This window comes from Poecilia mexicana, unplaced genomic scaffold (genome assembly GCF_051168715.1).
Source record: "Poecilia mexicana isolate PSO_F unplaced genomic scaffold, ASM5116871v1 scaffold_22, whole genome shotgun sequence".
NCBI lineage: Eukaryota > Metazoa > Chordata > Actinopteri > Cyprinodontiformes > Poeciliidae > Poecilia > Poecilia mexicana.
Window position 1 is genome coordinate 2525423 of NW_028263391.1, and position 11908 is coordinate 2537330.

The 11908-nt window shown below is 39.5% G+C and overlaps 1 protein-coding gene across 2 annotated transcripts; it reads right to left on the reverse strand.

The window, feature by feature from the left end:
* Nucleotides 1-543: 543 nt before the first annotated feature.
* srp54 (signal recognition particle 54) lies at nucleotides 544-11776 on the reverse strand. 2 transcript variants are annotated; one of them, XM_014968647.2, is made up of 17 exons: nucleotides 11666-11776; nucleotides 9267-9355; nucleotides 8950-9047; nucleotides 7932-8023; nucleotides 7764-7848; nucleotides 7575-7679; nucleotides 6024-6090; nucleotides 5848-5905; nucleotides 5595-5745; nucleotides 4809-4957; nucleotides 4624-4724; nucleotides 3815-3901; nucleotides 3668-3741; nucleotides 2915-3023; nucleotides 2577-2747; nucleotides 2086-2181; nucleotides 544-1032 (listed from the first exon to the last, which is right to left on the reverse strand). In XM_014968647.2, the coding sequence occupies exons 3-17, from the start codon at nucleotides 9025-9027 to the stop codon at nucleotides 941-943; spliced, it is 1515 nt and encodes a 504-aa protein (XP_014824133.1). In that variant the 5' UTR covers nucleotides 9028-9047; nucleotides 9267-9355; nucleotides 11666-11776; the 3' UTR covers nucleotides 544-940. The 2 variants fall into 2 exon arrangements, with proteins under 2 accessions (XP_014824133.1, XP_087858872.1); XM_088002746.1 differs by lacking the exon at nucleotides 9267-9355 and having other exon boundaries at nucleotides 11666-11738.
* Between the last annotated feature and the right edge of the window lie 132 nt (nucleotides 11777-11908).

The window sequence follows — 11908 nt, forward strand, 5'->3', positions numbered from 1 at the left end:
AGACAAAGATGCTTTACCCAACATGCAAAGCAGTCTGAATGGCAGAAAACCAACGCTGAACATCAGCTCAAAATATCAGCCCCACAAAGAACAACTGAACAGATGAACATGGAACTGAGATCTGGTTTGTTTGTTAAAGCATTTTCTTTTAATTCAAAGCTACATAAACATCAGGGCTTTCCTAAACTTTTTAAAAGCCATCTATCCATTTTTACATCCTTGCCCCTAGTTGGGTCTGGAGGGGTGCTGGTGCCCATCTCCAGCAAGACATTTCGGTTGAGAGGCGGGGTCACCCTGGACAGGTTGCCAGTCCATTGCAGGGCAACAGAGACAGACAGGACAAACCATGCACACACTCATACTTGGACAGAGACAGGACAAACAACCATGTACACACTCATACCTAGGGAGACTTTAAAGTATCGAACCCAGGACCTTCTTGCTGTCCTACCTACTGCGCCATTGTGCAGCCCACACAGTTTAAAAACCTTAAAACAGCTAAATTTGGTGTAATTTTATCACTCGGAATAAATACACACCAGGTTTAAAATGATGCAATAAAAATTTTTTATTATGACAAAAATACTGTCACTACTCAATTTCATCCTGTGCCATTTACTCCTGTAATGGTTCAAACTATGTTTTAATTTTACATGGAAACATTTTTACCAACCAAAGGTAATGAGGCCCGTTAAATATCAGCTCATCTTCCACAAGACCGAGGAGCATTCGAGGTTTCTCTGACAAACAAAAACATTTACTGAAAAGTTCAACTATTCCTTTAAACTCACAATTTACCCTCCACTGTTTTTCTTAAAGGACAAACTGTATTTTATTTGTTGGTGCAAAGCAGCAAAAGACAGGGTTTGCCCCACCTCCTCCACCTGCAAGGAGGAGAAGAGTTTCCTCTTCTGTATTAAGGCATCAGCTGTGTGGGAGGTCACATGTTGTTAAATCCCATCATGCCTTTCATATTGCCGGCAGCTCCTTGCTGGAACTGACGCATCATGGACTGAAGACCAGCCATGCCTCCTAAAACACACAAACATAACAGAATGATACCAAGTTAAACTGTTTGACTGATGAGCTGTGGGACATTTAAATATGTGCAGGAAAAAAATAACAACATGAAGCAAAACTCATCAAGCTGGTGGAGTCCATTTTAACTCCAACTGCTTTTAAAACCAAATCTGGATTGTTGAAAGAAACAGGTTTTAAAAAAAGTCAGTATGATCTTGCTTTCTGAGCACTAGGCATTAATGTCTAGGGCATAATAATACATTTTATTCTGTATTGTTTTAGTAATTTTTTCAGCTTTGTGCATGAAAGTCTGTTTTATAATGTTTATTTTTTATAACACATTTACAAGCGAGTTAGATTTATTTAAATATTTTCTGGCATTAAAGAGAAAATGAATAAAAGCTGTTCATGAATTAAACTCATTTCTGTTCAGACAGTGCAGGCTGATGATGCCAACAGACTTTAGGCGGGACATGTTGGAACAGTGCACTCATTTATTACTCTGATCTGTAAAATTCATCAACAGCTGATTCTCTTGACCTTGGCCCCTCTTAATAACTTGAGGAGTTTTTGTAACTTGAAGCCTAACTGACATACAACCAGATCTTATTAAAAGCAAAGGGAATACATCAGATCTAATATTCCTGGATGAATAGTATCAAGAAGTTTCTTTGTAAAAGCTAATTACTATAAATCTGTGAAAGCTTCTTTAACTTGTGAGGTTTCCTAAACCTATTATTATTTCCATTTGAAATACTTCCTCTATCAGGTACTCAGAATTTAAAAAAAACTCTTTCCATTTTATGTCAACAAACTGTAGTTTTAAATTATTTTTATTCAATACTAGGCTGTGAAGTTAACATTGCTCAGCAACTGTGTCGGACTGATTTGCTGGATTTACTAAGGCATTTTGGTATTTCTCTACATCTTCCAACTCCTTCACATCTGTTTTTGAGTCTTTTTATGAGCTCTATATAATTAAAGAATTCTTTCATTAAGTGAAGGTGTGAGGTGAGCTGTGGATGAATGTTGACTGTGGGAGTTGTGCTGGAGAGCAGGTCTTACCCATATGATGCAGGACCCGAGGGTCCATCATTTTGGCCATCTGCTGGTTCAGTTTGGCCATCTGAGATGGGTTCACATTTTTGGACATGTCTCCTCCTGGAACACCAAACATCACAAACATATTAGCATGTAAATCCCGGGATGCTCATATTTTCTAAAAACCTTGAGGTTTTTTTTTTTTTGCTCTCCTTTCAGATCATGATTTTGGGAAGTGTTGCATAATCAAATTACACTTCATCCTTCAGCAGATTTTACAAAGTGATTCATAGTTTTCTACATTCACACAGTCCTCCTTTAAAAGTGGTTATTAAATATCCAGACATGTTATTTCCATTCGGTCAGAAACTGATAAAGCAAGAGAAGACGTGTTGTTCAGAGGTTTGCTCAAACACAGCTAGCATCCAACATTACTCTTCTGATGAAGAAACATTGTATCACTACATCAGAACCAGATCAATCTCCTCTAGCCATGAATTGTGGCTCACTGGTACCTTTGAATAATCCTTTGATGCCTCCCATCTTTTTCACCATCTGAGCAAACTTGGTGTACTGAGTGAGTAACTCCTGAACGTCTCTGGTGGCAACTCCAGATCCACGGGCCACTCTCTGGATCCGGTTGGGCTGCTTACTGAACAGCTTCGCTCCATCTTTACTGTCCAGTTCTGTAAAGCAAACATAGTGAGGTCAGTCAGAGACTTCACCCTCTCCGTTAATCTTTCATAGGTTGAGGTAATCAGAAATCCCGTTCAAACTAACATCTACATTCAGATCTGCTTGACAAATTCAGAGAACAGTAGAGAGAGAGAGTAGGTGTCACAGTGTGTGTTACCCTGGTCATTCATGCTGTCCATGATGGTCATGAGTTTCTTCAATCTGGCCATTGATTCCTGTTCGTTTCCTTTACTCATGAAATCTGTACCGAAGCCAGGAATCATACCCTGAATGCAACACACACACACACACACACAGATCCAGAGTCAGGACAGAGAGACACACGCCTCCTCTTGAAGGTTCTCAGATCAATCATCAATAAGGTCATTATGTATTAGATTATAGCATATCAGCCCTTTTGAACATTGTATAGTTAGGGTTGCATACAACTTATGGAACTAACAGCATCTACTCATACAGACGCTGAATCAACATAGTTTTACTATTTACACATCAACAGAAATCCAGTAGCTACATGAAGAAATGCAAACAGCAAGAAAAGAACAGGCTTAAAGACGACCTATTAAGCGAAATACTGCTTCTAAATACAGACCAAGCGCTTTAAAGAGAAAACGAACAAACAGCCATTTTTTTGTCAATAAGTTTATGCTTTTTGGTGTCTGGAAAAATGAGCCGTTTCAAAAACCTCCCGACTGTTAAGTCACAACGTGCCATTTCCTACCAACCCAAGCTTGGTCAGTTGGTTTTACCGCTGAAGCAGCTTATTGAATTTAAAGTGACAGAGACCCTAAGAATGATTTGTGCAACAAATGTGATAAACTTGTTTTGTCGTCCACAGAACTGTCCCAACCTGTTCAAGGAAGCATAATAGGTCGCCTTTAAGATAATTTGAGAGGAAGTCTTCAGTTACCATAATTTGTCCAAAGGGCCCCATCTTCATGATGTTCTGGAACTGCTCGTACATGTCCCTGAGCGTGAACTGACCTGCAGGTCAGAGATCAGGAGTGAGTCGCTGTGTCTGCAGCAGGTTCTGCAGTGGAGGCGTCTGGGTTCTCACCGTGTTTCAGTTTGTCTATCAGCTCCTCGTTGTCATCCAGCTTTAGCTCGTTCACTCTGTCGATCAGTCCTTCAATATCACCCATTCCTGCAACACAAACCATCTTTTGACTTGATGCAGAACTCTGGCTGCGTGTCTGCCTGGGTTCAACAGCAGATTTAAATGTAGAGGTGGAAAATAACAACAAAGGACCAAAGTCATTTATTCTGTGGGACTTTGGGACTTGTAGTCTGTGAGAAATAAAAATATAATGTTCAGTTGCATCCCTCCCACCTGACCTCAACATGAAACTTGTATGGTATTAATAAAATATTTTTGGATTTGAATTTAACTAAATCATTGTTCCTACAGTATTCAAGTCAATACTCAAACATATTGTCCAATCCTACTGATCAACTTAAAGCAGTTATTTCGACAGAGATCAGGTGAAAAAGACCAAAAAAAAAAAGGGACAGGATATAAAATGTGCAAACAAAACTAATTTTCCAAACTCTTTCTAGTCTGTGCTGGAACCCTGGGAATTCTAACTATTTGGGTAGATGTCTGTTTTTTATGAAGCGCTACGGGATGGAATTACATATGATCCAAATTATGATCCAAATTATGATCCAAATTTAACTCAAAGTTTCCACTGAGCTCCACTGAAAAGAATCCCTACAACTTGGTTCGAAAGAAAGGTCATTTTCCCCAGAGGCAGTGATCAGATGTTAGAAAGACTAACTAACCCTAACCTTCATCTAACTAACAGAGTTACATTCTTGGTAGAAGCAGCAGGTGCTTTTCAGAGCAGAAACACAGGAGGTTTTTACCCAGCAGTTTGCTGATGAAAGGTTGAGTCTTAAACGGCTCGAAGTCGTCGATGTGTTCCCCTGTTCCGATGAAGATGATGGGACTCCTGGTGGCCGCCACACTATCAACAGAATGTCACAGTGAGGGTAAACCATCGGCTCGCGGGCCAACCAGCCGAGCAGCGCCGTGCAGCAGAGGTTCTTACGCGCTCAAAGCTCCGCCTCCTTTGGCGTGTCCATCTAGCTTTGTGACGATGACCGACGCTACGTCCACTTTGTCTTTGAAAGCTTTAGCCTGGGCTTCGCAAGCCTGACCAATGGAAGCATCCATCACGTACACAATGTTATCAGGTTGCTATGGGAACAGAGAAAGGAGGAGCATAAATATATCATAACAGTAGAGAAAAAAAGTCCTTAGACACCAATAAAACTTAAGATACTAGAGATGAACCAATCAGTTATTAATATCTGTATTGATCTTGAAAAAAACATAGATTAAGTATCATCTATTCAGTCTAATTCTATGCTTTGTGCTCTGAATAACATCATGCTTTATTATTTATTTTACATTATATTTAGAATTTCTATTTGCTCTTTCTGAACCATTAAAAGAATGTTTGCTACAGTTTATTTTTACATGTTTGACCGAGGTAGTCAACTTCTTCTTTTATCAGTTTGTTTTTTCATTATTCATTTTACATTGGCTGTTCTACTCCTATTTACACTGACTGAACAAATTGAAGTTGTTTTTCCATCTTTGACCAAGCTACTGAAGCTATTGGAGTATTTTGGTGTGCTGTTCTGGTGCACAGCCATCAGATACATTTGTAATTCAGTACATACATGTCTGTGTTTTAAAAAAATAAATGTTTTAAGTCAATTCAGCTGTTTCTCTATCATATTGGCCGGTACTAAATCTCAGAAAAAAGTGGATTGGTGAGTCCTTACTTCCGTCAAGCCGATCCTCTGTGGTGATGAGTTCAGGTACTCACCACTGCGTTGGACACTTGCAGCATCTCCTCAAACAGTGAATCCTCCTGTTTGTGTCTTCCACTCGTGTCCACAATGATGATCTCAAAGTTTTCGCCTTTGAATTTCTCGACGCCTTCAGCGGCGATCACCACAGGATCCATCTCAGTGTAACTGAACCCAACACAAACAGGGAACCATGAGGAGAGTGAGGGAGGGGGCAGAGGGGTACCAGGGGCTAATTACAAACAGGGGAAGCAGCACAGGAACGCTCACCTGCCATAAAAAGGTATTCTGGCTTTGGTGGCGTTTTGTTTGAGCTGATCGAAGGCACCTTAGAGACAAGAGAGGAGTTTTCACATCAAAGAGAAGATGTTTGTTTATTTATAGATCATCTGGATAAAGAGTGACACGCCATGCTAGGTAATGCTACAGGCAGTGTGTGTGCCTACCTGCTCTGAAGGTGTCGGCGCAGATCAGGCAAGTCTTCCAGCCTTTTCTCTGGTAATAATAAGCGAGCTGTCGGGAGAAGCTGCTGTTAGTGGAACACAGACATGAAGGTCTAGAGCTGTGTGTCACAGTGGCCATCATTTAACAGTTCCTCCAGTTTTTCGCAAATCTGCAATCGCGGAAATTTACGCAAAATCAGCAGATCTCTGTCTTTTTTTTACGTCAACATGTAAATGTGAGTTTACTGCAAATTGTGGCTGCTACCTCCCATCTGCAGGTGGCAGTGTTTCTAACTTTTACTACTCTGCCGATAATTAAGTTCTTTAAGGAATAAAAATATTTGTTTGACCAGTCTGTCTGCTTGTTATTTTTTCCTCTTCTTTTTCTTCTATATGTAGAGTTTTAAAGGGATGTAATGAGGAAAAATCTCATAAAAATCTTTGTGAATATTTCTAAACTGATGCCACAAAATCAATGACTTGGATTGTTAAAAAAAAAAAAAAAAAAGCTAATTTCTGGAGAAACATTTTAGGATGATCTGGGTTCAATCTGGAGGCTTGGAGGTGAGAAACAGATTTCATTACAGCACAAAGAAGAAAGCAAGGAGGCTATTTAAGGGCATTATTATGCATTTTCCTTGCATAGGGTGGCATTTTATAGCACAAACAAGATCAATCTAAACAGACATGAACTCTTAACATGCTAGTAATTTAGTTAGAAAATTAATTAAGGACAACCAACTCAATGTTGATGCATTTTCACAGGCAATTCCACCAAATACCGAGGAAATGGATGCAATCTTCTGATTTTGAAGAAATTAAAAACAAATTTTTAAATAATGCCTCGCCCAGGGATTTAGCAAGTAAATATTTTGTTATTTCTAAGTGTCCTAAAACAGGAAAGATTTTGATTTCCATATATTTCATGTAAATATCTGGTCTCAACAGAATTTCTTGCACAATTTACTAAAAGCTGTTAATTAACCTTAATTGTCTGGGTTCCATCAGAATGCCACATCTAAACCAAGTGACTCCAAACTGAAACTCATCTCAGGTTGTGGGAACATTAACTATCCACATCTTCATCAGGCTCAACAGATGTTCATTCAGATTTAGTTGGAACTAAGACAAACGTCTGTTTTCTCTGTTAATTCCATTCTTTTTTTTTTCTACATGTGTATAAAAAAGGTTTTATAACATTTAGGGTTTTTGTGCCTAGCATACTTTAGTAAACAAGTTCAGTTTTACTTTCTTCTGATTATAACATTCGCTCAGAGTTTCTGGGGACTGTTTCATATCCTGATTGTTTTAAATGTTCTTTTCTCTACATCATTGAAGGTTTTGGTGCTACTATTCAAGGGTTGGACCACAATACTGAACAGTTGCGATAACAGAAGCTTCAAAAAAGGATGAGGAAAACGTTCCATAAGGTCTGATCAGCTTTAAGTCTGTAAACATAAGTAATGAAAGAAAACAGCCCTTTTTAGTCGTTTAAAAGAACTGTAAACTGTATGTGGTGTTTTAGGAGAGTGTGTGTCAGGTGTGTGCAGTCACCTTGGAGCAGGTTGTAGTTTTGCCACTGCCCTGCAGACCAACAAACATGATGACGTTGTTCTTGCCTTTGGTTGGAGTCCAGGCCTTCACGCCGGGATCAACCAGCTGAAACAGAGCACACACACGTCACACACACACGGACACTTCACAGCAGCTGGAACTCATGGTTCTCATGACTTATGGACCTACCTTCACCAGCTCCTTGAACACAGCGTGTTGGATCATCCTCCTCTTGTTCAGGCCTGAGGCCATCTCCTCCAGGTCTATGGCAGACCTGCAGGGGGAGGACAGAGGATCTGCTAACAGCCGGGTTCTGCCCAGGAGAACGGGACCAGAACCCAGCTGCACCATGCTTACTTGACGTTTTCCCTCAGCTGTTTGACCAGTTTGATGTTAACGTCTGCCTCCAGGAGAGCAGCACACACCTCCTTCAACATGGCGTTCAACACCTGGGAGGATAAAAACAAACAAACTCCTGAAGAACCACTCTCCCATTTCTCCTTTAGGAACCAAATCCAACTGTTTTCTCCTTCTTTGTGGACAAACTGAAATTTTAATTTATCACAAAAGATTTAAATTCAATTTAAACTATGATCCTGAAAGTTACCTTTAAAGAAAACCTAGATAAACACAATCTAAACATCTCATTTAGTCCACCATTTCTTTTTTGCCCTCCTCTAACTGTAAAAGTGCACCATAGCACAAGACGCTACATTTTTCTAAAAGATTTATTAAAAGAAACAGAAGCTTTGTCCAACGTAATATTTGAAGGGAAAAAGCTGATTTAATGTCTCCTTTATACATGAGCCTGAAGGAGCATTTCTGGAATAATTGTTCATTATTCATGACATTCTTTCACCTTGTTTTTAAGAGAGAGCAGTTGGTATTACACAGATCTGCAGTAAACCTGGATTTCACTAATATTTCAGTACAAATACCATAAATTTATAAAGTCAACATTGGATAAAAAGTAAGCAAGGGAAAAAAAATCAATTAAAATAGAAAATCTATAACGGCGTATTAGGACCATTGTAGAGATTAATCTCAAACTTTCAGGGGGTTTTCTGGCAAATTTTCAACTTGGAGCTCAGAAAATTTCTAGAAAATTTCTGAGATCTCAAAAACTTCTGACATTTTGGCAGAAATTTACTCCTTTTTTCCCCCCCATCTACAACAGCTCTAAAAACAGATTTGCTATGAAAGAAATCTGAGATTTTATTTCCAAGCCAGCTCAACATGAACCTCAGTAGAGAACAGAGCTCCCTTTCTAGAAGCCTCTTCTACTTCAGGTCAAACTAAATAAAACCTGTAAGGTTTCTTCAGTAGCAGTTTCCAGAACAAAGAGTAGCGCTCGGCGCCACACTGTGTGTCCTACCTCTTCATTGATGATGGTGGCGTTGCTGAGTGACCTCAGCGCCGAGGTGATCTTCCTTCCCAGGTCGGCCAGCACCATGATGGCCCTCTGAAGTAAACCTGGAAGAGCCCAGAGGAACACACAGACATGTCATCAGCAACAAAACTAAGATCCTGTTGGCTGCTACCCTCACTGCTTACCCTACCAGCCTGTGGCCTCACTGATCACAGAACAGACTTTACTCTATGTTATGATTTTTTTTATTACGGCATCATTGCATCAGAAATTCTGCAGCTGATGCAACCTAAGTATGTGTGAGGTCAAAGTGTGCCACTTACTGTCTGTGTGAGTGTGTGTTGTGGGAGGGGGAACTCCAGGTAAGAACCCTCAGGGAGTCAGAGACTGCTGCTTCCCACAGCTACAGCTTCTACACAGAGGAGAGAAAAACTGTGAATTAATCTCCTCTGGGACAGAGTGTGAAGACATGAGCTGAAACTATGATGTAATCAGATTAATGTAAATACACACCTTTTATTTATCATTTTTGGTTGTTGTGTTTAACTTTGGGTAATTAAAACGTCTCCCAGCTCTTTAAAAAAATTAAAGCTTATTGGTCTTTAAGAGAGCAACGTTGAACTATTATTATACAATTATCTATATATTATTTGAAAATAGTGTTCAAACAACAATATCGTTTATCGTAATCATTTCTGGGATAATTTATCGTCCAGCAAAATGCATTATGGTGACAGATATAATTACGAGCACAAATTTACAAAGTGGAAGGAAAGTCCCAAGACAAATGACTCAAAAGCTGAACCCACTCAGAGGCTAAATATAGCTCCTACTCAAGTCATTTTTAAAAAGTCTTGGAAATTTCTGGAATTCCACATTTTTTCTTAGAATTTTACTTTGGTAAGATAAAGATTATTCATAAAGCAGCAGTTATAGTCTTTAAGATACAAAATGATAACAGAAGAGAAGATTTAGTGAGCCTAGTGGTGTCTGGAACATGGTGGAAAGGCAAAAGGGAGAATTATTCTCCATAAAAACATTCATAAAATGGATATTTTTATGAATATCCATTTTGCTGTAAAATGGATATTTTTATGAATATCCATTTTATGAATATTCAACAGCAGGCACTGCTCCTCTGTCCTGTTTGGGTTTTCTGTACTTCCCCATTTTATGATGGTCATTTTCCCAGATCAAACAAGTAGCCAGTCACAGTGAATTACTGTCAGCTGAGTGTACACATTAACATCAAATAGATGGAGCAGTAAAAGGACCAGCATGGCTAGATGGCGTAACAAATCACAATAATGAAATCAATAAGGTGAATAAATAAGGTATGAATAAACATGTTGATGCCGTGTGGTGATTAATTCAGTATTGCACAGTTTCATCATCATGAAATTCTTAATCCAGTCTAAGGTGTATGATTAGTTCAACAGATTACTGGGACTGTATTTGTTTTTTTTTATGACTCATTTTGTTTCAGGAAGGAACCAATCACAGTCTGGCAGCGACTCTCTTAGCATCGGGGTCAACCACACCGCCTCACTAAGAAAGTAACACATCTATCTGAAATAAAGCAATCAGTCACCCAGACTCAAGTTTGCCATAGCAAACGTGCAACAAGGTGAAGATGGGAGAATTAAATGTTTGGCCTGCATGCAAAACTCTGTACAGTGGGAAACTAACACTGCACATCACCCTACACACACCATCATAATGGTGAAAAACGGTAAAGGCAGCATCATGCTGTGGCCAGTATTAACGCTTGAATATGGACAAAGTATATATCCAGGAGAATCCTGGAGGAAAACCTGTTAGAACCTGCAGAAGACTGAGGTGGAAGTTTTACCTTCCATCAGGAGAACCACTCTGAACATGGAGCCAGAGATACAGTGAGCAGCATGTTCATGTGCTAGAATGGCCTAGTCAAAGACCAGACCTAAACCCAATTGAAAAAAATAATCTGTGGCACAACATAAAAAATAATGTAGATGCTCTCTGTCTGATCTTAAAGAGCTTTACACAAGAAAATGTTGACAACTATTTCAGAGTTTTTCTTCTATTTCGTAATTTTTCTTTAGCTAGTTTATAACATGAGGTCCCAGTGGGATACATGTATTGCATACTAACGCAGGGCTCTACTTTGGCTGGTCAAGACATCTGTGATTTTCCTAATGTCGAAAAACATCACTTGTCATTTAGTTTGACTCCAATTCTTATATATTTAAGCTCTTACCATATGGAAGGTATTTTAACTTCTTCTGGAGTATTTCAAGAGTGTAAATAATCGAAAACCTGACGACACTTCTGTGTTTTTAATCCTCAGCTGTGTTGGGTGAACAGCCAACAACCGCTAAAGCCTTTCAGTTTAATCTACTTCACCGTAGAAACTGAGAGACCGACGAGGAAACAAAGCTAAACTCCCAAAATAAAACTAATCAAACAGAGCACTCAGTCTCTGGTGGACGCCAACGAGAGCTCAGATTGATGGTGTGTGTTGTTTTTTTTCCTCAGCTTATCAGCCTCCGGCTCTCAACAACATCACATCTGTTTACAGCAGTGCTAACGACCTAGCAGCTAGCTAGCTGGACAGCCGACAGTCCACTGTCTTTATCTGGAAACTGTCTCCGGCTTCAATTAGCTCATTAGTATCTAAAATGGCGGAAACTGGACCACAAAATAAATGAGAAGAAATGTGTCAGTGGTTGTTCAGGCTTACCGAGCGCTGGACACTACAATGTAAACGCAGCTGTTTCCAAACTCCACCAGAGAAGCGTCATCTAAACTGAACTAAACCGGAAGCCCTGTGTCATCATGAGTTGTTTATATTCAGTTTGTGGGTGTAGTACCGCCGCTTACTGGGCTGGCGCATGGACGTGCATGTCGAAATGGCCACCTGAACTGGACTTTAAGGTATTTTGGTTGAAAAATTTTCCCCGAGTGTCGTGAAACCATCCGTACG

What these genes read in the sequence shown, in the direction of transcription:
- srp54 (XM_014968647.2), bottom strand. Translation starts at nt 9,027, where the DNA reads ATGGTGCTGGCCGACCTGGGAAGGAAGATCACCTCGGCGCTGAGGTCA. An exon ending in TGCAAGTGTCCAACGCAGTG is followed by an intron (nt 4,958 to 5,594) that starts GTGAGTACCTGA and finishes CTGTTCCCATAG; the next exon opens with CAACCTGATAACATTGTGTA. An exon ending in CATCAAAGGATTATTCAAAG is followed by an intron (nt 2,182 to 2,576) that starts GTACCAGTGAGC and finishes TTGGTGTTCCAG; the next exon opens with GAGGAGACATGTCCAAAAAT.